This window comes from Ceratotherium simum, chromosome 16 (genome assembly GCF_057802395.1).
Source record: "Ceratotherium simum simum isolate JZ-2026a chromosome 16, ASM5780239v1, whole genome shotgun sequence".
Taxonomy (NCBI): Eukaryota; Metazoa; Chordata; class Mammalia; order Perissodactyla; family Rhinocerotidae; genus Ceratotherium; species Ceratotherium simum.
Genome location: NC_141915.1, coordinates 2,143,984 through 2,171,028, shown reverse-complemented (window position 1 = coordinate 2,171,028; position 27,045 = coordinate 2,143,984). Strand labels below are relative to the sequence as shown.

The following is a 27,045-nucleotide window of genomic DNA, read 5'->3' as shown; positions in this document are numbered from 1 at the left end:
TCCTTGCTCCCTTACTGACGGCGCCCTGCCCTCAACTCCAAAGAAACACCTGGAGTTAGGCGCTCAAGGGAACCTTATATTTCATAAGCCTCATTTCGATGGCAAAAACATCCTGTAGTAGTAGTAGTAGTAGTAGTAATAATAATAATAATAATAATAATATAATAATAATAATAAAAATACAATACTGAAAAAGATCGCTCGGGGAGTAGGGGTTTCCTGATGGCTCGGTGGTGGCTCAGGTGGCTGCTTAAGGCTGCAGGGTGGGTCTGAGATGAACCTGCAGAATAATCCAAGCCGAGCTTCCCCTGCCAGGCCCAAGGCTCCAGCCCTCGAGAATGTTCCTGTGGGCCTTGGAGCTGGGTCTGCCCCTGGCAGCAAGGCATAGGCTATGGGCCTCAGGGCTCCTGGAGTTCAGGCAGGTCAGCCAGCAGCATCGGGGAGTCCATCTGGATTTCACGCTGCAGGGACTCAATGTCGGCAGGGTTCATGCCGTGGCCCTCGAGCCAGTCAGCAAGCAGGGAGGCTGAGAGCGAGGCCGAGTCCGCCTGGCTGCAGGGGAAAGGGAAGCGGGGAGAGTGGAGGGGAGAAGAACTATCAGCCTAGGGGCTCCTTGCCCATCCCACAGGCAAGCTCCCCCTGCACCAGGAACCCCTACCCACAGCCTCATTCTAGAAGCTTGGTCCAGCCATCTTACCCATCTTGTGGTCCGTCAGCCACGCCCATGTCGAAAGACTGGTTTAGGAATTCCTCCAGATCAAAGCCAACACCATAGCCAGCCCCACTGCCCTTTGGAGTGCCCGAAAACACGGGGGGCAAGGGGTCCTCCACCTGCAGGGGATGATGGCAGGTTACAACGCAGGCACCATCAAGAGCAGGCCAAGGTCTGCAGGGCACCCCTGTCCTGATGCTGCCCGTGACTGTGTCTGGACACCCATGGGTGACAGCACCAGCCTCGACAATCACTGAGTGCTGACCAGGGCCCATCTCCAGGCCAGGCACTTCCCAGGAAGCTTCTATTTGTCTCCCGACTACCTGCTCATCAACATTATGCCTCTCTATGAGCAAGGGGACGAGTTCACAGAGATAAAGCCCCATCTCTCGCTCTGTTTTCATGAAACAAGGACACACCAAAACTCTCCCGTCCCCTTGTCCCCAACAAACAGCAAGGACTTCCCAAACCCATTTTCCCTGGGCCCGGATCCAGGTGTGCCCATGGCCTGGGCCTCTCCTCACCTGCGACTTGGACAGCTGCTGGGTGACCAGGTTGACATCGGGTGACTCTGAGGTGGAGGGCTGAGGGGCTCCCCCAGGGTCTGGAGGGGGTGGGCCAGATGGGAAATAAGGCAGAACACCCAGAGTGCTGGGGCCAGGCAGCCCAGTGGGTGGCACAAGCGACTGTGGGGCCAGGAGGCTAGAGGAAGTGGTGGTCTGAAGAGCAGGGCCAGGGATGGGCCCGGGAGGGCCAGCAGGGTGGGGAACAGGGCCAGAGGGTGGGCAGGCAGGCTGTGGTGTAGGAGCAGGGGTGGAGCCTGCAGGTGGTGGTGGGGGGCCAGCAGGAGGACTGGTGGGCTGGGCTGGGGGGGCTGTTGTTACCAGGGCTTGGGCTGGTGCCGGGGTGGGGGCTGGGGGCCGGGCCATGCGAGTCCAGCGCTCCAGCAGGCTGCGGTCATTGTCACTGAGCACCAGCCCAGCCAGGGGGTCAGTGGAGGGGCCCCCAGAGGCCCCGGCTCCGCGCTCCTTGCGCTCCCGCTCCTGCCGCCGCTTCTCCCGCTCCTTGGCACGCTCCTGCCGCCGCCGTCGCTTCTCCTCCCGCTCCCGCTGGCGCTCCTGGGCCGTCACTGGCTTCCGAGGCTCAGGAGCTTCCAGGGGGGCACTAGGGCCATCTGCAGGGAAGGTGGGCAGGGGGAAGGTAAGAGCCTGTGGCCCTGTCCAAGTCGGGAGTCCCTCCTCCGCCACGCCACCCCCCGGCAAGCCACGGCCTCCACAAAGCACCTCTGAGCCGGCTCCGCAAGGACTTCAGCAGGGCAGCTTTGAGGGCCGCCTTGGTGTTGTCTGAGATGGCACCTTCCCTCTTTGGAGGGGCTGGTTCACTGGCTGGCGGAGGTGGCTGCAGGGTCAGATCAATGGTGTCAGGTGCAAGACCAGAGCATGGTGGTGGGGCTGGTGGAGGTGACTCCATGGCACAGTCTCCACTGGGAGCCCACGGACTGGGCATCTCAACGTCGGGGCAGCCAGGTTCACTGGCCACAGGTGGCAGGGAAGGCTGGAAGCGGATCTGCTGGCGGATGCCCTCACGCCTCGCATGGAAGTCCTCAATCTCAGCCACGATGGCCTCCTTAATGCGCTCCCGGGTGAGGGCTTCACGGTCAAAGGCAAAGTCAAAGGGTGGGGCACAGTCAGGCTCATCATCAGGGTCATGATACTTGGCCAGGAAGGGGTGGCGAAGGGCAGCAGCTGCGGAGATGCGGGCACTGGGCTCGAAACGCAGCATGCGCCCCAGCAGTGAGAGGGCCTGGCGGTCAGCCCCTGGATACACTGTCTCCCAGGGCACGGGCTGGCGTGGCGGCAGGCTCTGGATATAGGCCCGCACCCTCTCAGCCCCCACAGCCTGAATCACAGCCGGCGAGGGGGTACCCAGCACCATCATGATCAGCTGCAGCTGGTGCACGTAGTTTTTGCCTGGGAAGAGCTGGCGTCGGGCCAGCATTTCACCGAAGATGCAGCCCACAGACCACAGGTCAATAGCCTGCGTGTACTCGTGCAGTGAAAGCATGAGCTCAGGGGCACGGTACCAGCGCGTAGCCACATACTCAGTCATGAAGTACTGGTGCTCAGCAGGCGAGGTGCACAGGCCGCGGGCCATGCCAAAGTCACCGATCTTGAGCTCGCAGTTCTCATTCACCAACAGGTTGGAGGGCTTGAGGTCGCGGTGGATGACCTGAGCTGAGTGCATGTACTTGAGGCCCCGCAGCAGCTGGTACAGGAAGTAGCGTACGTGCTCCAGCGTGAGCGGCTGCGAGGAGTGGATGATCTGGTGCAGGTCACTCTCCATCAGGTCCAAGACCACATAGCTGGAAGGGGCAGGGGAGACAGGCATGGGATGTCTCACCCACACTCCAGCCCCATCCTCACCACACCCTCCCGGCTTCAAACATGTAATGGCCTTACCCTTGGACTCTGTAAGGCCCAATGGCATGGTATGAAGATTCTAGAATCTCTACAACTTTTCCACGAGCTTAAGTGAAGTTAAATCGCTTTTCTCTCCAGACCTAGTTTCCCCATCAGAGAAAAGACGGGGTTGGATTAAACCAGGGCTGGCCAATAGGTTTAGTTTGGGGGTCATCTCCACTGTTTGGTAGTGCCTGCTTGAAAGACTATGATGAAAACAGTGACGGCTTGTCCGTTTTGTGCAGGAAAGTGTTCTGTGATTGATTAGTGAATCTGCTATGGGAGTAGGAGGGTGCAGCTATAGTACGAATGTCCCACGTTTACTATCCTATATACTGAGATTCTATAAAATTGTCTGTACTCTTCTTGAGGAATCACAGTTGTCCCTGGCAAAGCCCTAAGAGTGCACTGGTCCTGGAACTGTGGGAATTTTCCCAGCCTGCCGCATATCAGGTTCAGCTGCCCTTCCAGAACTTCAGCAATATGGCCCAGCCTTCAGAAAAGGACCCAGTTTTGCCTCCCTCGCCCATCCTTGCTCCTTACACAGACTTGAACTCCCCATAGGGCACGGTGGGCCTCAGGATGTCCTTGATGGCAATGATGTTGTCGTGCTTGAAGTGTTTGAGAATCTTCAGCTCCCTGAGGGTCCGCTTGGCATTGGTCACCACGTCAAAAGCATTAGGGATCTTCTTAATGGCCACCTGCTGGCCTGGGGAGTAGGGAAAAGGCAGATACCATCTAGTATGTTGGGGTAGGTGCAGCGTGGCACAAGGCCCCTTTCAGTATGCAAATAACCCCTTCTAGGATGCAAATAACAACAGCTACCCTATACTGAGCATCTACTACGTGCCAAGCCTTGTGCTAAGCACTTTACATAAATCATCAGACTTTCTCTCACATCTCTTCCCCGAGGCAGGTACTAACAGCTCAGAGTTAGAGATAAGGACACCTTGGCTCAGTAACCTGTTGGGGGCTGCACAGCTAGTCAGCAGCAGTCTAGGTGTTAATGCCCGTGCTCCTCCTACCTGCCCACTCCCTCTCCATCTCAGGCCTCACCCTTCCCACCAGCAAGCCCTCGCCCGTCTCCGGCTCCAGAACGCATTTCCCTTTTGGAAACCAAGGACGAGATGTCCATCCTGGTCTAACCGGGATCGTCATCTGCTGAGGAAGTAGGCTGACGGGCTGGCAACACCACCATTCCAGAGCTCCAGAGCCTATGCCCACCAGAGCCTGGCCCCCGGACGGCACCGGACCGGCTCTGCTGACTCGGACCAGGATCTACACCCCGCTCTCCTTGCTGTCCGGGGCAGGCTTCTCCCCCTCGCGGGCCCGGGCTCCCATCGGTGGGCGGCGCCCGGCGGGAGCTCACCGGTGAGGCGGCGGCGCGCAGAGGACACCACCCCGTAGGCGCCGTTGCCGATGGTCTCGATGATCTCATACTCGTCGCCCACGTCAAAGGTCACGTCGAAGGAGCGGGCTTTGAGCAGGGCCAAGTTCTTGGCCGCTACCGAGGCAGCGGTGGTGGCGGGCTCCGCCTTTACCGGCCCGGGGGGCTCCCCGGAGCCGTCCTCGCCGTCTTCCTCCTTCAGGGGCTCGGCCATGGCGTCTGTGTGGAGACGCGGGAGAGGAGGGGCCCACCCCCCCCCGGGCCTCCGTTTCCCCTCGGTGAGGCTGGGGAGCAGGACCAGGAGATTTCCGAGTTCCCTGAGCCAACGGGAGCCGGGGAGGGGGCGAAAGAGAGCGGCTGGCCCGTATGAGACGCCCCACCGCGGCACCCGGCGCCCGAGCTCAGCTCCGGGCGGAACGCAGGGTCGGCGTGGGGAGGCGCCGCGAGGCGCGGTCCAGGAAGAGAGGGAGGGGCGGGGCGCTTGCTTCTCTCGGCCGCACTCACCGAAAGGCGCCTCCCCTTGACGCCTCCTCGGTGCTCTCCGGGGCTCCTGGGGCTCCCCGGCCTCCCGCCCCACTGGAGAGGGACTCCAAGAGCCGCTCGCTCACTTATTCAAGGCCACCGCCACCACCTCGGCGTCTTGCTCTGCACCGCCGGTGCCCCGCCCCGCCTCCCAAGACCACGCTCTGTCCAGCCTCTGGCCAATCGCTGGGCGGCCTCTGACGAGGTTCCCACCCCTTCTACTTGCTGCGTCCAATCCAAGCCTGCCGGCAGAGGAAGCCACGCCCCTCCCCGCGCGCGCGCGCCGCTGTCCCGCTCGCCAGCGGGAGCCGCCCAAAGGGCGCTCCGCGCTTCGCAGGGCTGCGCTCCCAGCCCTGCGCCGCCCCTTTGACGCATGCGCGCTGGCAGCCCCGGGCGCCGCGTGAACGGAAGGCAACGCCGCCGTACGTGCGCGCGCACGCGCATCCCCATCTATCGGCTCCATCTCCTCCTACAACCAGCTCGTCGTAGCTGGTTACCGGAGCTCGGAGGAGTTGAGACGCTTGGGACTGTTACCTGGCGGCCGGCTCACGAAATCCCCCTTCTTTAGGCCCCTCCTCCCTTGTCAGTCCCCATCGCCCAGGGGATTGTGTCCCTTCCCCCATTTTCCTGATCGGCCAGGGAGCCCGGCTCGGAGAATGCATCATCCCAAGTAGAGGGTGATCCATCACGTCCCACCACAGAGATCCCGGTCCTCCGGGATTCTAGAGCGTCCGGTCTGAAGCTGCCACTGACTTCCGGTGGCGAGTCCTCCCCGCACAGCTTCTGGCGTGTCGTCTCCGCACGATGTCGCTGTCACACGGCCCCCGCGGGGTGGGCTGCGGGGGAACAGAAGGGACAGCGGGCCCAGGCCCCTCGGGTCAGCAGAGCCCGCACAGGAAGCCGGGTGCCCTCACCTGCTCCGGAGCCCCGTGGTTCATTCATTCATGTAGCAAATATTGATCGAGCACCGTGGCTGCAGGGCTCAGTGCCCGGGAGGCAGAGGGGACATGGTGGGCAGTGGAAGTGATACCGGCTCAAGATAAGGTTGACATAAGGGAAGCCATATTGTAGAAAAGAAAAACTCTGCTATAACTTCGAGTGACCTCTGACAAACTAACCCAGCTGGATCTGCACCCTCCAGGAGATCTAACTGCTCTGTAGATTTTTACGACCCCTGCTTGTGCATGTACCTCCCAGCTGCAATAAGATGATAACTTTGTTCTTTTGAGTTCCTTAGGAATGTGATAACCCCCGAACAGAGAATCTATGCTGATAGCCATCATCAGTGAAAACTGAAAGATCTCATGTGGCACTCCTGGTCTGTAACACCAGAAGGTCAACATTCCTAGCCCCCTCCCCTGTAACCCAATGGCCTATATAACTGCTGTAAGATTTCATGCCCCCTTAAGATGGTTCTTTTGGACATGAGTCGGCCATCTTCCCTCTTGCTAGCCTTGCTAGCAAGCTGTAATAAAAAAGTCCTTTTTCTCCTACCACCTTGCCTCTTGACTACCGGCATGTCTTGCGGCGAGCAGAAGGCCCCACGCTGGGCGGTAACAATTTGGCGACCCAGATGGGACGTTAGGTCCTGCTCGTGGCCAGCCGACCTCGGATGGGCAGCTTGTCAGGTAAGTCCCTAGGGGCTGCCGAGGCTCTCTTTGTCTCAGGGATCTGCCCTACCTGCTCTCCGGTGCCGACGCCGGCTGCCTCCTAACGCTGATGTGGTAGGAAGAGAAATGGCTACATCTGGTGGGTCAACAGGCTCTCATCTGGAGTAGGGTAAGTCACCTTGGGGGTCCACCACTGAGAACTTTCCTTCTCCTCCATCTGGGGTCTCCTCTTTGAGAAGGAGGACCATCTGGTTAATAGGGTGCCCTACCAGAGTGGGAAGAGGAATAGGACTTCACCCAGAATCTAGGAACTGGTTTCATTGGTGTCTATGTCTGTGTCTGTCTATGTCTGTAAAGAGCTCCAGGATCAGACGTCTTTTGGATTTGGGTGAGTGACTTTGTTTAAATGCGCCTGTGCCTAAAATCATCTAATATCTTGTCAGGATTGTGGGTTAGAGGCCGTACTGGTGAGATCTGGCTGCTGGGTTAAAACCCAAGGCTAGGATTGTGGGAGACAATATAAAGGTTACAGCCACTGAGGCACTCAAAAGGATCGGGTTACAGTCCCGAACTCTGGGGTAGGGTCCCAGAGATTGGATTTCTGTATCTGTTCATGTTTGTCTACCTTTGACTGTGTTATTTGTTGAAATTGGCTGCTTGGGGACTGATTTTCTCGGTGACTGCAACAAACTGCCTTTTAGACTAATCTTATGAGAGTCTTCTGACTCTGAAGAAAAGAGGCACTGTTCTCTCTGGTCCTTCAGCACGTTCCCAGGTGACTGGGGACTTTACCGAGGTGTCAGGCTGTCTGCCCATGACGTGCAACGGCCTCATAGGGACGCCTCCTGAAGAACGTGTCTTACTGGGCCTTCATTGTTCGTGGTGAGGCACTCGACAGCAGCAGCTCATCCGGGGCTTAAATCACCTGAACTTGGTGGGTGCAGGGACACATAAGGGAAAGAGCCAACCCTTGATTATTCTTGGGGGAGCTGCTCCCACTAGCTCACTATCAGACCTTGTTTGTTGCGGCCACCTTGATAAAAGCCCCCCCTAAAAGGGAGATAACTGCAAAAAGCTGGCAAGATGACCCGGGATAGTTTAAAATTACAGTGGCCACTTTGGGCTCTATTTGAGCCTCCAAACCAAGGAACAAGGAAAAATCTTTAATCTTTAAAGAGTCAAGGACTGCACCTTTTGACCAAAAGTTTCCAAAAGGTGTAAATGTTTACAGTGAACAGCAGAATCTTGCCAAGCTTGTTTTGTGTCCTGAGGGCTTGGCTTGATAACTGTCAGGTTGCGGGGGGATCCCAAAATACAGTTGGACGAAAATAGGGTGCACCTCATTTTGCGGTCAGAGATAGTCTGACAGAAATGCGGATTGCGCTCCCGTTTGTGGCTGAGTCCTACCAAACTGCCATCAGCCTCAGGGGAATTACATTGGCTATTTGAAGAAGGCCTTGGCTGGGCCTTCATTTAAGGGTCTTGATTTTAGGGATGATTTAAATTTTCGCAATCTGATTCTAGCTGCAGCATAAATATACTTTTTGTTTTTTTTTAAGGAAGATCAGCCCTGAGCTAACATCCATGCCAATCCTCCTCTTTTTGCTGAGGAAGACTGGCCCTAAGCTAACATCTATTGCCAATCCTCCTCCTTTTTTTTTTCCCTTTTTCCCCCCAAAGCCCCAGTAGATAGTTGTATGTCAGTTGCACATCCTTCTAGTTGCTGTATGTGGGACACGGCCTTAGCATGGCTGGAGAAGCGAAGTGTTGGTGCTCCGCCTGGGATCCCAACCCAGGCTGCCAGTAGCGGAGCGTACGCACTTAACCACTAAGCCACAGGGCCGGCCCCACATAAATATACTTTTGACCAGTCGTGTCTAAATTCTCAAACAATGGGAGACCCTAATTCGATCCCCACCTGAAACGCCTTAGACTGCATTCTCCTGAATTGGGAGACTTTCAGCTACAAGTAAGCAGTAGGAGCTACTGAATATTCATTGGTTTATTGATCCTTCTCCTCCCAGAGACGGTCACTGTTTTCCCTTGTTTCTGTTTTTTGTGTCATTTGTCATAAAGGAAAACCCTTAGAGCAAGATGCAGGCAGCTCCACAAGCCTGCTTTCTGGGTGGCCGGCAGTAGCTCTGCCGCAGGGCCTGCCTGTGGAGTACGCCCATACGGTGGAAGCTGTTGCTAACAGGGCGTCTTGGAAGCCAAAAGAGCCACAATGTTGGTGGGTGCGGGCCCAGCAGTTAAGAGCCATTAGGGTGCTCGCCCCCTCCAGAAGTCTCCCGTGGAAGGATAAGTTGGTCATGGAATGGGGTAGATGACGCAGGTCCCCCACCAACTTCAAGAAAATGTCCGTGCAATGACGAAGCACTCTGTAAAGCACACACAGTCCCCAACCCCGTGGCACCTCCCCCCAGGTATTAGTCTGGCTCCAAGAGACCCAAAGCATAGCTAAAGCTGTTAATGTGCATATAAGATGAGATTTTGTTCCTCTTTTTGTTTTGTTCTATGTCTTGAGAACTTGGCTTTGTGACCTCTTTGCTCATGAGGGGTCCCAGTCCATCAGGGACCTTTGTTGTCTCAATCTTTGTTGTTTGTTGGTGCACTACCGCCTGTGCAGCGAAGGCCTTTGCTTTCTTGGGCTGTTTTTTGGGAGTGAACTTTCTGGATCTTGTGAGGGCTACTCCTTTTGCACTCTCTTTTGGGGATGCCTTATGTCCATAGTTAAGCCATAAATGCTTGTAGATAATGGGATATTAAAAACTGACGAGGCAGATATCCCCCAGAAACTCCATCTTGGGGACAACTTGAGTGGCTTCTCTGTGCCTTTATGATGTAGTTGGACAGGTAGATCAACCTATAATGTCTTTTCAGTTACAACCCAATTTCTGAGAAATTAAGAGCAATTGTCCTTAAAAAATCCTTGTGAGACTGGAAAAGCAGCTCTAGAGGCAGTTCAGAGTCCACCCAGTTCCTTTATCTCAAAAAGGCTTATTGCCTCGCCTCTCTGGGAAGTGTTATCAAGCTCTTTACAATTTCTTTTTTTTTTTTTAATTATATCCACTTATTTATTTTTCATTTATTTATTTTGTGGGGAAGATCAGCCCTGAGCAAACATCCACCAATCCTTCTCGCTTTTTTTTTTTTTTGCTGAGGAAGACTGGCCCTGGGCTAACATCTGTGCCTATCTTCCTCCACTTTATATGGGACGCCACCACAGCATGACCTGACAAGCAGTGCGTCAGTGCGCACCTGGGATCCGAACCCGGGCCGCCAGCAGCAGAGCGCACACACTTAACTGCTACGCCACGGGGCCAGCCCTCACCACCAATTTCTAAGACTGAAGAAAGAAAGAAAAAAAAGTAAAAAGGCCAAAAATGGCCACAGGAGCATGCCTGGCCAAAAATCTAGAATCTCGAGTGTCTTCTCCACAAATATTAGTAAAAAGGCTTAAAACAAAAATTTGGATTCGTAATTGGGGAGCCTCTTACCTGATTCATGGCAGTAATAACTGCGCAGTCTCTGTGTATGTGTCTATATGTGTATTACCTATGTGTGATATTTTACCTCTGGATGGTATGATCAAAATTAAGAGCTCTATTCAATTAACTTGAAGTAAGCGCTTACAAAAATTATTTCTAAATGCAGTTAACCCAAGTGTCTTTCAAGTGAACATGATATAAATTAATCTTTGGTAAATTAAAGCTGGTTTAAGTTTGTTGGTTTGATTGACAATTGTTGGAAACATATGATTTAGATAGATAAAAATAAGAGTTTGGGGGTACAACAGTTATGTTTTGTGGTCTGTATACTTGGGAAAAACAGCTTCCAAAATTCCTTTTAGTAGCTTAAAACTTGAGAGTTTTTGATAAAAGTTCATTGAGTGTCTGGGTCATTTTCAAATAAGATAAAATACTGAAACATTATTGCTAAACATATCTAAGTTTATTTACTTTGGGTTTATTACAGAAAACTAAAAGGTGTTTTGGGTCTATTAGTAAATATGTCTTGTGTTTTATTAAAAGATTGTACTATAAAGTAACATGTTTCCAGAAATTATGAAAAGTGTTTGCCAATAATTTGCAAAGCAATCAATTTGCAATCAATTTGCCAAGCCACAGAATGCTGATGTAAAAGAAAGTTTATAACTGCTTACTTAGTTTTTACTTAGAAGTAAAAGTCTATAAGGGTTAAAACAAAATTCTAATATATGTGATTAAAGTTACTAAAAATTAATAAGGAAAACAGCTCTATATACAAAGAAAGTAAGATGTGTATAGTAAAGAAGATGCAAAGAATGGAAATATTTTTTTTGGTTGGTTAAGAAAGAAAAATTTTTCCCAAAGTACTAGAACGGAAGAAAGGAAGGCACGGGACAAATTCTGAATGTAAAAAGAAAGTTATAGAACGTTTGTGGAAGAGGAATTCTGGAAAAAGTTTTATGCATGGTCAAGTTGGCTGAGATTAAAGTAAATCCAATTAAGTAAATGAGTTTTTTTTTAATAATTTTATTTATTTATTTATTCCCCCAAAGCCCCAGTAGATAGTTGTATGTCATAGCTGCACCTCCTTCTAGTTGCTGTATGTGGGACACGAGAAGCGGTGCTTCGGTGCGCGTCCGGGACCAAACTCAGGCCGCCAGCAGCGGAGCGCGCGCACTTAACCGCTAAGCCCCGGGGCCAGCCCAAGTAAATGAGTTTTAATATCAGAAGTAAGCTGATACAAAATTAAAATTTGGTCGTCTTCTCTTAAAAGGATAATTTTCTTGAACTTGATAAAGAGGCTATAAAAGGTTTTTCTTTACCTTTGAGTAAGTCTACCTAAAAGACAGAAAAACTGTTAAAATAATTTCCTGTGTTCAAAGGACTGAGGTCTCTCTATTAAGGTTTCTTTTTTGCTTTTTTTTTTTTTTTGACTATTTTAACTCTCTGTTTGCCCTTAACTGTTTAAATGGATAACTGAGCGTTGTTTTGCAGTGAGCATTATTTCCTATTTGATCAAGTGTTTTAAAACCTTTTGATATTTTTTTGACAAGCTCTCCAAAATACATATCTTAAATAAAGTCTTTCTTTGGACTTTTTTTCTTTGAGAATTTTCAAAGGGCCCCTGGAACTTCTCAAAGAAATTTGCTCTCTTTCTATAAGGAGGAAGGTACTAAACTTATTAGGCTTATTCGGTATGTTAAATTACGTGGGAAGCATTGTCAAATAACTGATGATAAACCTTCTTAGGTGATATTGTGTGGGTGAATGTTATTGATATGGGTGCTTTGAAACTGTATAACACTACAGGAATTCTGATCTGTCCTGGTTATCAGTCTGGTTCTGGTTATTATTTTAAAGTATTGTATGTCACAAAATTAACCAAATTTCTTTGTCACTTGCCATTTTGGGGTCTTGTTGTTTACAGACAGTTATTGTTTGATGCTTTTGCAAAATATGTTTCATCTTCAGAAAAATTCATAGAAAGGACTTTGGCGCTTACTCTAGAATACAGGTTTCTGATAAACTTTCAGATTATAAAACTGAACTGGGGGTGCTGGCCTGGTGGCGCAAGCGGTTAGGTGCGCGCGCTCCGCTGCGGCGGCCCGGGGTTCGCTGGTTCTGATGCCGGGAGAGCACCGACGCCGACGCACCACTTGTTAAGCCATGCTGTGGCGGCGTCCCACATAAAGTAGAGGAAGATGGGCATGGATCTTAGCCCAGGGCCAGTCTTCCTCAGCAAAAAAGAGGAGGATTGGCATTGGATGTTAGCTCAAGGCTGGTCCTCCTCACCAAAAAAAAAAAAAAAAAACTGAACTGGGTAAGAAATAACAGAACTCTGACAGAGAAACTGCGGACTTCCTGAAACTGCTAACAAGATTAAGATCAAGAATCAATTACTCTGGACTAAATGAACTGATGGGCGTGATTATAATTTTTTTATGGCTTTTGTTTGAAATATTGCTTATTTTTTTAATGTTTTGTTTTCCCAGGTTTAAGGAAAACTTTTTCTCTTTTCTCCTGAGATAGCTGTGACTTATAGCAATTTGGTAAATTATACCTTGGTAAGCAGAATGGAAACATTTATCTTTTCTCCCTACCTGATCCCTCCAGGATTTGGAAACTCTTAGTAAGCGAGTATTGTTTTCATGGCAATAAAGATATTTGCATAAGTTCAATAAGAATCTGTTCTCCTTATAACAGGACACAATTGGAAACATTGGTTATATTACCAAAGCTTTGATGGAATGTGACAAGACAGCTTCTGAGAGACAAAGATTGGACTTTACGGAATAAAGCCACATGGAAGTATTGGCCTGGTGCCTTATGTTCAGTGTTCCAAGCAGCATCTACTGGATAAGTAAGGAATGTCACTTATCTGGCAGGTGCAAGGAACCTCGAAATATTTTGGGGGACCTCGAGAAGAGAGAAATTCACCCAAATCTGTAGGTATTGCAGGCAAAGGCTGATGACAAAGTCCTTGGCTTGGCTTTCCTGGCCTCAAGAGGCCTTTAAAGTTCAATCTGAGATTCTTTATCAAGAGTTCCAGCAAAGCAGATTTAAAAGAGCCTATATGATCAATGGCTGTTCTTGCTGTACTTATGTAAATAATTGTGCCGTTTATTTTATTTTGCAAACCAGTTAGTTTTAATTTGGCTATCTTTGATAAAATAAGCGTGATTTTAGAGAGAAAAATATATGTTTCAATAGAAACTATAGTACACATTCATGGATATTAAGTTCTAGTTCTGATAATTGTCTGTGAGGTTTCTGTTTTATATCTGTTAACTGGACTGGATCCTGAATTCTTCTAGTCTCTTGAAATATTTGGCTACAGATCTCCAAACTAATGTTTTCAATTTTTTTTCCATCATTTTCATTTGGAATCACTGAAAACTGAACCTGCCCTTTTTCCTGAAGCCTTACAAACTGAAGCTGGTGGACTTGATATAAACTTAAGAGAGATTCATGTCTGTTACTGTGTAAGCCACTCAGGAAGGTACCTGAATACCTGAAGACATCTTCAGAGACATTTCAAACTGCAAAAGATGCTTTGACTCTGACATCTAGAAATCTTTTTGACTGGCTGCCCCCTGGACTCAGAAACTGGTTTATAATTTGCTCCCCATTAACTTTGTTTTTCTTTTTCTCTTATTAATTACCTGGTTATTTGCTTCCATAATGTAGGCCTAACTTTGGGAACCCACCTGCATCACCATCTTACTAAGATACTGGTTCAATAAGATGGAACAACAGGACATCCTTCAAGATTGAGGGGCTAAACAGCAAAGGGGGGGAATTGATACCGGCTCAAGACAAGGTTGACATGAGGGAAGCCATGTTGTAGAAAAGAAGCCCTATTGTAACTTCGAATGACCTCTGACAACCTAACCCAGCTGGATATGCACCCTCCAGGAGATCTAACTGCTCTGTAGATTTTATGATCCCTGCTTGTGTATGTACCTCCCAGCTGCAATAAGATGATAACTTGGTTCTTTTGAGATCCTTAGGAATGTGATGACCCCCGAACAGAGAGTCTATGCTGATAGCCATCATCAGTGAAAACTGAAAGATCTGGTGTGGCACTCCTGGTCTGTAACACCAGAAGGTCAACATTCCTAGCCCCCTCCCCTATAACCCAATGACCTATATAACTGCTGTAAGATTTCATGCCCCCTTAAGATGGTTCTTTTGGACATGAGTCAGCCATCTTCCCTCTTGCTAGCAAGCTGTAATAACAAAGTCCTTTTTCTCCTACCACCTTACCTTTTGACTGTTGGCATGTATTGTGGCGAGCAGAAGGCCCCACGTTGGGCGGTAACAATGGAGGACAGGTTTGCAGCAGGGAGCTCGAGGTGGGGCTGTGAGGAAGAAGGGTTTGGAGTCCGGACTCCAAAGATGGCTGTTTCCACCAAGTGAGCAGAGAAGGGCCCTCGAGCTGGGGAAACAGGGAGGCGAAGGTAATGAGGCTGAGAAGCAGGAACGCGGGCTCTGCGGGGTCTCCTTTGCCAGATAATGACCGCTAGATGGTACGCGATAGTTAGTCTGAGTGCCAGATGGAGGGTTTATCCCTTACGTGGCAAACTGGTGGCCGAAGAGTGGAACTGATACCGAACCTCTTAATCTCAAATTTGTGTGCTGGATGCCCAGCAAGCCAAACACTGAGACATCGGTGCTTGGAGATGAGAAAAGTTTATTCGAATTGGCCAAAGCAAGTAGGCGGGGGTCTGAGTTCGCTCAAATCCACCTCCCCTAGAGCAGAAAACAGGGGTTTTATAGAGCTAAGGGGCTTGGCAGGAGGGGCTTCAGGGAAACAAAGGGGTCACTCCAGATAAGCCTCTGGGCAATCTGACTTCTGGGCTTCAACAGCTGCTGAGGGCCGGCCATCAGTCTGGTGGTCGGCCATCCGGTGATCACAACCTCTCCAAAGGCATTCTCTTTCTCCTGCAAAACGGGCTCCCAAATCCTCCAGACCCCTGAGTCACCCCTCAAGTTAAACAGGAAAAACAGTAAATTGGTTTAATATCTACAGTACGCCTCAGATACCCGGCTTCAGAACCAGACCAGAAATGAATTTTGTTAAGCCTACACACTTTTTAAAATTTTGTTTATATTCCCCACTGTTGTGATTCTGTTTTTTACTTTTTACTAAAACGTACATACAGAAAGTTCCTCATAAGTGTGTAGCCCAATCAGTCTTCACAAACATAACACACCAGTGTATTGAATTCAGATTAAAAACTTACCAGCCCCACAGAAGCCCTTCTCTTTTCTAGTGGTGACAGTTTCTTTTTGTTGACTCTTTTCAATACCTTTTTTTTTTTTGCACTGAATTTTAAGAAGTTTGTTGGAATTCATACATTAAGATAGAAAAGTAGATAGTACTGCATTTTTTAAAACTCAACATAAAGAAAAATATACTTAGGAATATTAGGTCAGCCCCAGGATAAATAGATATCTAGTATTTAGACAAATAAAGATCATATGGGCCTCCTGAGTTAAGGCTGAACTATAAATTTGTTTCAGGTTTTCCTGACAGCTTAGCAAAAGGCCGAATTATCTGTTACATTATTTGCATCAAACATTAATAAAGAAATCATATTCATGTGGACTATGTGGACATTTTCTGTCACTAAGGTCTGAAAATATTTCTTTGATGACCTTTCTTTAGGTGATACTGCAGACAATCTTCCCTATCTCTGAAGTACGTCCAGTATAAGGCCTATGGTGTCCCTCAGTATAAGTGGGGGGCATACAAAAGCAGGACACATAAACACAGCTTTTCAGGGGACCGAGTGGACAGCCGTGTGATGGTCTAATCCAGGAATAAAACGTGAAGCATCAGAAGAGACTCATAGACTATGTGTCCTTTAAGTACTTCTCTATAAATATTTCAGTGAGGCTGGGTGTATAAGTTACAGACTATTCAACAATCTCTGGCAAAAACGCCCTGATTCTCACTTACTTTTCAATCCACTGTGAGCTGCATTGCCTCTCCCCTCACTAGGCCCTGACTCTGTCCTGGAAAAATTATTGATTTTCTAACTATAGTGAAATCCAATGGACATTCTTCAGTCCTTGCCCTACTGAGCTCTGCTGCATAAGACACAACTGACCACTTCTTTTTAAAAAAAAAGTTTCACTTGGTTCAAAACTCAATATAAAAAGGTTCAAGTGAAAAATCTTAGTCCTACCCCCAGGTGCCTGCTTTGCTTTCTTCCTTTTTTATTGAAGTAACATTGGTTTATAATACATAAACTTCAGGTGTACATCATTATATTTTGGTTTCTGTATAGACTACATCATCTTCACCACCAAAAGTCTAGTTGCCATCCATCACCGTACGCACGTGCCCATTTACCCCTTTTGCCCTCCCACCCCCGTTCCCCTCTGGTAACCACCAATCTGTTCTCCACATCTATGTGTTTGTTTACCTTCCACATGTAAGTGAGATCGTGACATTTGTCTTTCTCTATCTGACTTATTTCACGTAGCATAATACCTTCAAGGTCCATCCATATTGTTGCAAATGGCAAGATTTCATCTTTTGTATGGCTGAGTAGTATTCCATTGTATATATACACCACATCTTTCTCCATTCATCCATTGATGGGCACTTAGGTTGTTTCCAAGACTTGGCTATTGTGAATAACGCTGCAGTGAACACTATAGTTTCTTACTGGAAGTAAGAAACAAGCAATACAAATTCAACACAAGCAAATACAAATACACATTTTTATCCACCTCCCCTTTAATATACACAAGGCGGCATATTTCATGCACTTCTCCTGAAGATCATTAAGTATCAATAACCAGAGAGGTCCCTTATTCATTTTTTATAACAGCTTTTTTGAGTTCTAATTCACATACTATCAAATTGTTATAGTGTACAATTCAGTGTTTTTTAGTATGTTCACAGAGTTGTGCAACCATCACGACTACCTAATTTTAGAACATTTTCATCACCCCAAAAAGAAACCCGTTAGCAGTCACTCCTCCTTTCCCCCAGCCCCCGGAACCGCTAATCTACCTTCTGTCTCTAGACACTCCATAGAAATGGAATCTTGTGCTGTGTGACCTTTTGTGTCTGACTTCCTTCATTCAGCATAATGATTTCAAGGTTCATCTTTGCAGCACGTGTCAGGACTTCATTCCTTTTTTAAGCCCAAATATATTACATTGTTTGGATATACCAAATTTTGTTTATGCGTTCATCAGTTGATGGATATTTGGGTTATTTCCACTTTTTGGCAATTATGAATAATGATGCTGTGAACACTCACGTACAAGTTTTCATGTGGACATGTTTTCATTTCTCTTGGGTATAAACCTAGGAGTGGGATTGCTGGGTCATATGGTAAACTTTTACGTTTAACTTTTTTTTGTGTGTGTGTGTGAGGAAGATCCGCCCTGAGCTAACATCCATGCCAATCCTCCTCGTTTTTGCTGAGGAAGACTGGCCCTGGGCTAACATCCGTGCCATCTTCCTCTACTTTATATGGGACCCGTGACAGCATGGCTTGACAAGCGGTGCGTTGATCCACACCCAGGATCCGAACCTGCAAACCCCGGGCCGCCAAAGCAGAGCGCGTGCACTTAACCGCTGCGCCACCAGGCCGGCCCCTGTGTTTAACATTTTGAGGAACTGCCTGTTTTCCTCAGTGGCTGCACCATTTTACAATCTGAACAGCAATAGTTGAGGGTTCTAATTTCTCCACATCATCACCAACACTTATTTCCTTTTTTGTTGTGAATTACAGCCATCCTAGTGAGTGTGAGGTGGTGTGTCGTTGTGGCTTTGATTTGCGTTCCCTGATAACTAATGGTGCAGAGCCTCTCTTCATGAGCTGTTGGCCATCTGTCTTCTTTGGAGAAAGGTCTCTTCAAGTCCTTTGCCCATTTTTAATTATGTCATTTGCCTCTTATCATGGAGTTGTAAGAGCTCTTTATATATTCTGGATATAAATCCCTTATCTGATACAAGATCTACAATATTTATTCTGGGGTCGGCTGAGTGGCGTACTGGTTAACGTCATGTGCTCTGCTTCTGCCGCCCGGGGTTCCCTGGTTCGGATCCTGGGTGTGGACCTACTCACCGCTCATCAAGCCATGCTGAGGCGGCGTCCCACGTAGAAGAACTACAACTCTACAACTATGATACACAACTATGTACTGGGGCTTTGGGGAGGAAAAAAAAAAAGAGGAAGATTGGCAACAGATGTTAGCACAGGGCCAATCTCCCTCAAAAAAAAAAAAGAAGGAAAAACAATTTGTACAAACAGCAAATAAAGGCCAACAGCAGCTTCATTTAAAAAAAAAAAAACAAAAAACATTTATTCCCATTCTGTGGATTGTCTTTTCACTTTCTTGATGGTATCATTTGAAGCACAGAAGTTCTTAAAATTTAAAAGTTTTAAAAGTTTTTAGTTGTGATGAATTCCAATTTATCTATGCTGTCTTTTGTCACTTGTGCTTTTGATGTCGTATCTAAGAAACCACCTCATTCTTTTTTACAGCTATGTGGTATCCCGTTACAGATGTCATCTATTTAACCAGCACCCTCCGGGTGGATAGTTAGATTAGTTCACATTTTTTGCTATTGCAAACAATGCTGTAATGAATTATCTTGAACACACCATCTTGCACCCTGCAATTATATCTGCAGGATAAATCCCCAGAAGTGGGAGTGCCAAGTTAAAGAAGATGGCACTTGTAATTTTAACAGTTAATATCACATTTCTGTCCTTAGAGATTGTACCTGTTTAGACTCCCACCAGCTGTGCAGGGGAATGACTCACACAGTGCTTTTTAAAAGCTTGGAGTTATTTGCCTATGTTAAAAATGGGGAGATATCTCATTAAAAAATCCTGATTTCTGGGGGTTGGTTTGTTTGTTTTCAGAAAATCGGAAGATCTGTCAACATCAGACCTGCATTTCCACATAGCAATAATGGACTGTAACTGAGCAATAGCCCCGCCATTGGAAGGCCAGGAGCTCTCCAGTTCACCACAGTCCCCACCACTCCCTAATGCCTCCCCAGCACAGTCTGAGTGTCAGATGCCATTTATCATTGTACTTGTACCCACTGTTTTCTACATATTATTGAAAGCAGGAAAACAAAAGAGGCTGAGAGGACATGTGTCTCAGAAAATGAAGACTACCACATGTATTATTTACAAATATTCAAGTCTCCTGGCTCGTGTCTCCTGCCTGGCCGCTGTGGGCATTTGAGTTTACAATTCCTGGTTTAGGCTACTGGGAGCCTCTGAATATTTTTGAGTAGGAAAATGCCCTTCAGAATTGCCTTCCTGTAAGATATTTCTGGCAAACAGCACGGAAGGTGTCCAGAGGGAGAGAGACTGGAGGCAAGGAGGAGACTATTGTGACAGTCTGGGTGACAGCCCTGATGGGGGTCTGGACTAGGGGGTGGCAGCAAGAACACAGAGCATGGGTCCTTGAAGGAAGTATGTGGAGGGGGTAAGTGCAGGTGTCAGAGTTTCTGGGTAGACAGCGGAGATGGCATCTAGATGGGGACCCCAGAAGAGGAACAGGCTGGGGTGGGTGAGGAGCTCTGTGGTGGGTGTTTAGTCACGTCCTATCGCATGGTGACCCCATCGCTGATCCACCCAGAGGCCCTCCTGAGCTGCAGGACATTAACCCTCATCGTTTGGAAGCGTCAGGGTGCTCCCAGTGTCAGACTCCTTCAGACAACCTCGGGGGCCCCCATTGTGGCAGTGGGGCCCCCCCTTTGTCAATAGTCTCAGCAGAGGTTCAGGGTGGCCTCACCGGGCAGCCTCAGCAGAGGAGGGAGGGTGCCGATTGGCCAGACCTCAGTCACCTGTCCGCCTCCGGACGGAGGAGAGGACTGCAGCATCAGCCAAACTCCTCAGACCGTGAGCGGCTGAGGGCCATTTTCCCAAAGGAAACCTGGGCTTTAACAAAGGTGGGGTGGATGCTGGGCCCGTAGAAGTAGCAGTCCTACCTGTCCACACCCCTCTGCCACCAGAGGAGGTGTAGTTAAGGTCTGAGGAACACAGGGGGGTCTCCATCCTGGAGAGCCACTATCCTGATGTTCCTGCCTCCCCCCAGTCCCAGAGCTCCACAGTTTTAAGAAGACACACTTTGGGACCAGAAACAGCCTGCGTTTGAATCCTGCTCTGCCACACCGTGGCCAAGGCGTTCTTTATTGTCTGTGCTGTGTGCGGGGTCATAACCGTGAGCACGCAGTCCCGGCCCACCCCTCACAGGGGAGACAGTCCTCACCCGGGCAGCTGCTGTCCCTGTGACAGGGGCCAAGGTGGGTATGCTCAGGCACAGGGGAGCTGGGAGAGGCCCCTCGCTCAGCTGGGGGAGTCAGGGACGGACATCGAACCAGCATGTGCCAGCCAGGCTAAGGGGCCAGGAGAATGGAGGAGGGAAGGGGCCAGAGAGGTAGGCAGAGGCCCGACCATGCAGGACCCCAAGGCATGGAGGGAGCCGGGACTGGACAGCCCTGCCCTCAGTGTCCTCGTCTGTAAAGTGGAGACGTTCAGACCGCCCCGGCTGGGTTTTTGTGTGGACTCGAGAAATGATAACCGGGAAAGCACCTGCACAGGCCTGGCCCCTCAGAGGACGAGCAGTCACTGCTCAGGGGACTCCCCCAGACCTGAGGCGTCTGAGTAGCATCTTGGTGTGTAACCATTTCCACCTTCATCTTCTCCTTCCAGAGGGTATCGCTGTCACGGTTTACAGCTGAGATGATGGGCTCAGCGGGGAGGGAGAGGGAGGGACCGAGGCCAGAGTGTGGGGGATGGGCTGCCTCTGCCCCCAGGACCCCCTGTACCCAGTCCTGTTCTTCACACACAGACACACTCTCTGACTAACACCAGCGGCCATGAGCAATCCGGTTCAGTCACCCGGTGAGCGGCTGGGGCATCCCGGGGAAAAGCCCGCGTGGCCAGACCACAGCTCACACCCACATCTGCAGAGGCCAACGGAAGCTGCTCCCCGGCCCACTCTCTCGAGGGCAGGCTGTTGTCAGTCTGCAGGGCCCCCTCCCCTTTCTCCCTCCCCACTTTGCTCAGCCAGGCCTCCTGATCCTGCTCCTGGTGCCACCTACGGGACAGGGTGGCCTGTGGACATCACAGACGGAGTGTCCCCTCCTGAGAAGGGGGCCAGTTTAACTGATGAACCTGCAACAGGGGCACTTCAGGCACCGGTGGGACAGGTTGGAGAGGGGAGTTTGGGAACAAGAACTCCCTCCATGAGCCCTTAGAACTCACCGCATAGGGAAGGACTGAGTTGTAATCCCCTCAGCTGGTGACCTTAGGCAAACCTCAGCCTTCTCTGAACCTCAGTCTCCTCTTCTGTGAAAGGAGGATAGTGATTGATTCCCCTGTCATGCAGGAAGGAGTCTGTCTCCCCAAGACTGGAAATGGGGAGTTGGTCTAAATTCTAACTGGGTCCAAGCCTGATTTGAACATGGATCCTGCTGGTAACCACACAAATGGCAGGGGCTGGGGGTCGGCAGGACTCTGAGCAGTCTGGAGGGAGAGGCCCATGGCTGGAGAGGGGGCAGGGTAAGCTAAACAGCCCATTCTCCCAGCCCTCAACCTGGAATGATCAGTTAAGATTGCATCAGGCTGCAAGTAACAAAAACCCACCAACCAGGATTTAAACATACGAAGGTTTATTTTTCTTTCATCATAAGAAATCCAAAGGACCTTGGTTTAGCTGCCCAATAATGCTTGTCAGGGACTAAGGCTCTATCTCACCAATTTGCCATCATCCTCATGACATTTTGCCCCTCTTAACTCATGGCTGCAAGATGGCTGCTGTACTCCAGCCATCACAATCATACTCCAAACAGGATAAAGGAGGGAGAAGGACATGGTACTACATCTCTCCCCTATCATCACAAGAGCAAACACCTTCCTGGTAGCCCCCAGCAGACATGCACTTACATCTCCTTAGAACTGTCACAAGGCCACCTCCCATGGCAAGGGAGGCTCGGATGGGCACGTTGCTGCCCGCCAAGCCAGGGTTTGTTAGGAAGAGGTGGGGAACAGATATTGAGTAGGCAGCTCACAGGTAAAAGGGACAAAACCAGATCTACTGGTCAAGAGGGCAGGTGGGAGGCGCCCAAGATAGCCTCTTCTAGGGGGCCCTGAAGGCTGGCAGCCTGGGCGGGGGCTGGATTCTCCACTCAGGGCCCACGGTCTCCCCAGTGCAACCATCCTCCTCATCTGTCCCAGCCCCGGGGGCTCTCGTGCTCTTTCCAAAAGGTGGCGGGCACCGAGGCTTCGCTGGGCCCAGAGCCCAGTGTCTCCAGATGACAAACAGGAGGGTCCAGTGGGGGGAGGTGGGAGGTGCTGGCCCGTAGCTCCTGCCCCGCCTCAGTCTCCACCCAGCACTGCCAGGCCCAACAGGCCACATGTCACACCACGACACACGTGCACGCCGGTGGTCACCCCAGTGTTCACGTGTGCACACTCAGAAACAGGACGTGCTCACACCCACTCAGGGACACAAGATATAGGGACACTGCTCCGCACACACAGACAACACTCCTACGTACACATTTACGTTCACACACACTGAGATTTGCACAAGCATGCGCAGAGGTTTGCATAGGCGCACACACAGGGGCATCTGCAAGGACACGGGAACAACACACACACAGGGACACGAACTATTGGGACACACACTCCGGGAACACACATGGGGACTTGCACACACATGCAAACACACACACACACACACACACCTTCCTGCCTCCAGTGCTCCTCCTTGGCCTGTTTCTACACCAGCACACAGAGCAGCCAGGACAAGCTGCCTCCGTCCCCCCAGAGCACGAGGGAAATAGAAGACCAATATCTGCCTGACAGTGGCCGACACGCGGACACCAGGGCGGGCGATGCCTCACCCAGAGAGGCACAGGCCTGCCGGGTGCCCAGACGCGGGGAACCGGGAGGGGGCAAAGGGGGCTGCTGCCTGGGGCCCAGCAACCAGGCAGTGCGGCTTGATGCAGGCACATCTGCCCCCAGGGCACAGGACAGGCGGGGGGTGGTGGTGGTGGTGGTGGTGTTGGGCTTGGGGGGGGCAAGCCACGGCATTTGCATGGCAGCGCCCCTGCGGGAAGGCCAGGGCTGACAGTGAGGAGTGCGGTTTGGTGGGGGGAGAGCAGGAAGCCTGCAGGGGACTCGCTGTCCCTGGCTTCCAGAGCCTGGGTGGGTGGGCTGAGCTCATGGCCAGATGCCTCCAGCCTGGGGCCATCTGTGGTTTCTCAGCACCCCCTCCTCGCTCCTGCTTGCACTCCTTGGCACAGCCAGGCAGACCATGGACTGGGCGGGGGTGCGGAGAGCGGTCACGTCTGTCACGGTGCCCAGAGTTCCACTGTTGGCGCTGCAGTCCCCTGTGGTCCTGAGAGACCCTGGGAGCTGGTAGACACCGAAGCTGACACCGCCCGTCCCAGAACGTGCTGGAGCCCTGGGTGTGGGATGGAGGGTCGAATCTCCTCTGTCCTCGGAAAGACCCCAGGCCTTCTAGAGAAACTGACACGAGTGAATGTCCTCAGGGAGGTCAGCCCCATAGCCGCACGCCTCCCCTGGTCCCCCTCCTCCACTCTGCCGCCCTTCTCTAGAATGTCGGCCGGGGCCCTGTCCTCTCCTCACTCTGCCCCTCCCTGAGCTCAGCACTGACCACTCTCAACCCTGCTCCACCCCAGCCCTCTCCCCTGAGCTCCAGATCCAGCACCCGGTGCCCCTCAGTCATCTCCCCAAGGACACCCACAAGTCCTCCAATTCCCGTGACCAATACCGCGCTCATCAACTCCCCACCCCCGGGCCCCCGTCTCAGCAAACGGCACCTCCGTCCAGGCCGGGCGCCCAGGCCAGCCAGGAGCCCGGGAGTCACCCGTGACCCCTCCCTCGCGCTCTCCCTCCCCTCTGATGGACCACTCCAATCCACACCTCCAGAGCTTCAGCCACTCACCCAACGAGGCTGAGTGCCTACTACGCGCCGGGCACTGTTCCAGGTGCTGGAGATTTGGCAGTGAGCGAAACAGACGCAAATCCCTGCCCTAGAGGAGCTCAGAGTATGGCTGGGAGAGAGTAACAAAATAAATCGACTCAATTACACAGTGACTTAGAAGGTGATAAGCACCACGGAAGTGGGAAGTGCTGATGGCGAGATGGTTATAATGTTCAATAGAATGGTCAGGGATAGCCAGACAGAGGTGGTGACACTGGAGCAAGGATTCGAGGGAGGAGAGGGCATGAGCCCTGCGGAGATGAGAGGGAAAAGCATTCAGGGCAGAGCGAACAGCAGGTGCAAAGGCCCTGAGGCATGAGTGTGCCTGGCATGTGTGAGGAAGCTATAGCTGGAGCAGAGTGACCAGGGGAGACAGGGTAGGAGAAGCACCATTTTTACTGCTGACTGCCTGGTCCCAGCCACTGTCCTGTCTCACCAGCACCATTGCAGTCACCTCCCGCTGTCCTCTTGGCATCCTCTGGCTCCTGTAACCTCTTCCCTGCATAGCAGCCAGAGTGAGCTTTCGAAAAACAGATCAGATCGTGTCTCTGTGGTAACTTCCCCATCCCATGGAACAAAGTCCATTACCCAGGCTGCAATGCCCGCTGGTGAAGAACGGGAGGGAGATGGAGGAGGTGGCAGTCGGTGAAGGGACCAGCTTCTCTGAGGCCTGAGGCCGAGTCCAGGGTGTGGCAGCAACTCCGGCTTGTCTGGTTTCCCGTGGGAGCATCGCTCTCACCCGTCTGTGACCTGCCCCCTACCCAGTTTCCTCTCAGACCTGCTGGAAAAGGCCAGAGGAAATGGCTGAGGGGTGTATGCAGGTCCAGGGGCGGCTGGGGTGTCGGCTGGGAGGGAATGGTAAGGTCCTGCTCGGAACACCCCAGGAGGAGGGAGTGGCCATGGGGGAGGCTCCCTCCCAGGAACTGGGCGGGCCACTCCTGGGTGGCGAGCCTTCTGGGGGCAGGTGTGGACCCCCACCTTCTCTCGCCTGGCACCTATGGGTAGAGCTGCCATGTAAAATACAGGATGCCCAGTTAAATTTGAATTTCAGATGAACAGCGAATCATTCTTTAGTTATGGAGGTCCCAAATATTGCATGCACCCTGTATTTTCATTTGCTAAATCTGGCAGCCCTGTCTGGATGGCCACACCCACCTCCCCACTGGCCTCCCAGCTTTCCCCCCTGGCTCCCACGGTCTCTTCCCCACATGGTGGCCAGAGAGATTCTGTTAAAACCCAAGTCACTTCACCTAAACCCTCAGCTCAAAACCTTCCAGCCACTCTGAGGCTGTCAGTTATCGGGGCCTGGTGACTTCTCTAGACCCATCTCCTACCCCCAGTGGTGGGCTGGTAAAGTGGCTCTCTGAAAAAAATGTATATATAAAAAATAGAAAGCCCTGATGTTAGCATTTGCCGATTTCCATGGTGTAAATACTACCTTTACGGCTGATTTCAAGCTGCCGACGTGACATCACTGAAGGCAGAGTTGCACACAGTTGTCTCTTGTGAGTCGGTGAGAGTAAGCTCCAGTCCACTTCTCTGTTCCTCAAGCATTCTCTACCTCAGGGCCTTTGCACTTACTGTGCTCTTTGTCTGGATGTGCTCACCCCCAGATCCGTGCATGACTCACCACTTTGCTTCTTTTGGGACTTTGCTCAGTCTCCTCCTCAGAGAGGCCTTCCTTGTGCACCCATCTGCATAAACCTCACCCCATCACTCTTCAGCCATTGACACTGCTTTCTTTTTTCTTTCCTTTCTTTTTTTTTTGTGTGTGTGTGTGTGAGGGGATCAGCCCTGAGCTAACATCTGCCAATCCTCCTCTTTTTTTTTTTTTTTTTGCTGAGGAAGACTGGCCCTGAGCTAACATCCGTGCCCATCTTCCTCCACTTTATATGGGACGCCGCCACAGCATGGCTCGATAAGCAGTGCGTCGATGCGCGCCCAGGATCCGAACCGGCGAACCCAGGGCCGCCGCAGCAGAGCGCGTGCACTTAACCACTTGAGCCACCGGGCCGGCCCCTGCTTTATTTTTTCTTCATAGCGCTTATCATTGTCTCGAATTATTCTGAACATCTGTTCACTCGTTTGTCTCCCCCACCAGAAAGTCAACTCCACGAGGGCAGAGGCTGTGTCTGTCTTTTCTTCAACTTTATGCCGAGCCTGGGTGCCTGACACACTGTGGGTGCTCAGTCAGTACCTGTTGGGAGAGTGGTGACTCCAGGCTCAGCAAGAGGGGCTCTCGTGACCCTGATGGTCATTTTTTATGCTCGATTGGAGCAATTCAGGTCACCTGCGCGAGCCCCATCCAAGCGTTCCTCCCTTCCACTCCCACCCGCACCAGGGCCACACCTCCCGCAGCAGCCGGCCACACACAGACACAGGTTCTAGGCCAGCTCCACTCCCACTTTGCTGTGCAACCTTGGTGAGGCCCTCTCCATCTCTGAGCCTTGTGGCTTTGTCCCCTGTGAGGGGGGCAAACTTCCCCTCCTGGGCTCTTGTGGGGACCACATAGCTGAATAGATGGGAGAGCACTTTGCAATCTACAGCCCCTAAAATGTAGCACCAGGAACTCCATCCACCCCACCACTTCTCAGAGGGGAAAAAAATTTGAGGCTATTAGAAAGAAACATCCTAGAACTGTCAAAAGTACTTACAATCAGCTACATATGATGTAAAAACATAACTCACCGTTCTGTTTATTCTGTAACAGCATTTTTCAAAAATCACAAATTTTCATCAAGTAGAAAAGAAAACTGAGGAAGTCACTTTGTCGATGCAATCTCCACTTAGGAGATTCTTCTTGACCACTGAGTGGAGATATTCATATGGCTTTACCTTATCTGGGACACTTTTTTTT

The 27,045-nt window shown here is 50.6% G+C and overlaps 1 protein-coding gene across 2 annotated transcripts; it reads right to left on the bottom strand.

Annotated features, from left to right (window-relative positions):
* Window positions 1-62: 62 nt before the first annotated feature.
* On the bottom strand, window positions 63-5,420 carry MAPK7 (mitogen-activated protein kinase 7). 2 transcript variants are annotated; one of them, XM_004433015.3, is made up of 6 exons: window positions 4,541-5,420; window positions 3,715-3,880; window positions 1,996-3,074; window positions 1,237-1,886; window positions 698-831; window positions 63-552 (listed from the first exon to the last, which is right to left on the bottom strand). In XM_004433015.3, exons 1-6 carry the CDS (start codon window positions 4,770-4,772, stop codon window positions 399-401), a joined length of 2,415 nt encoding a protein of 804 aa, XP_004433072.1. In that variant the 5' UTR covers window positions 4,773-5,420; the 3' UTR covers window positions 63-398. The 2 variants fall into 2 exon arrangements, with proteins under 2 accessions (XP_004433072.1, XP_014644949.1); XM_014789463.2 differs by lacking the exons at window positions 3,715-3,880; window positions 4,541-5,420 and adding an exon at window positions 3,172-3,711.
* Between the last annotated feature and the right edge of the window lie 21,625 nt (window positions 5,421-27,045).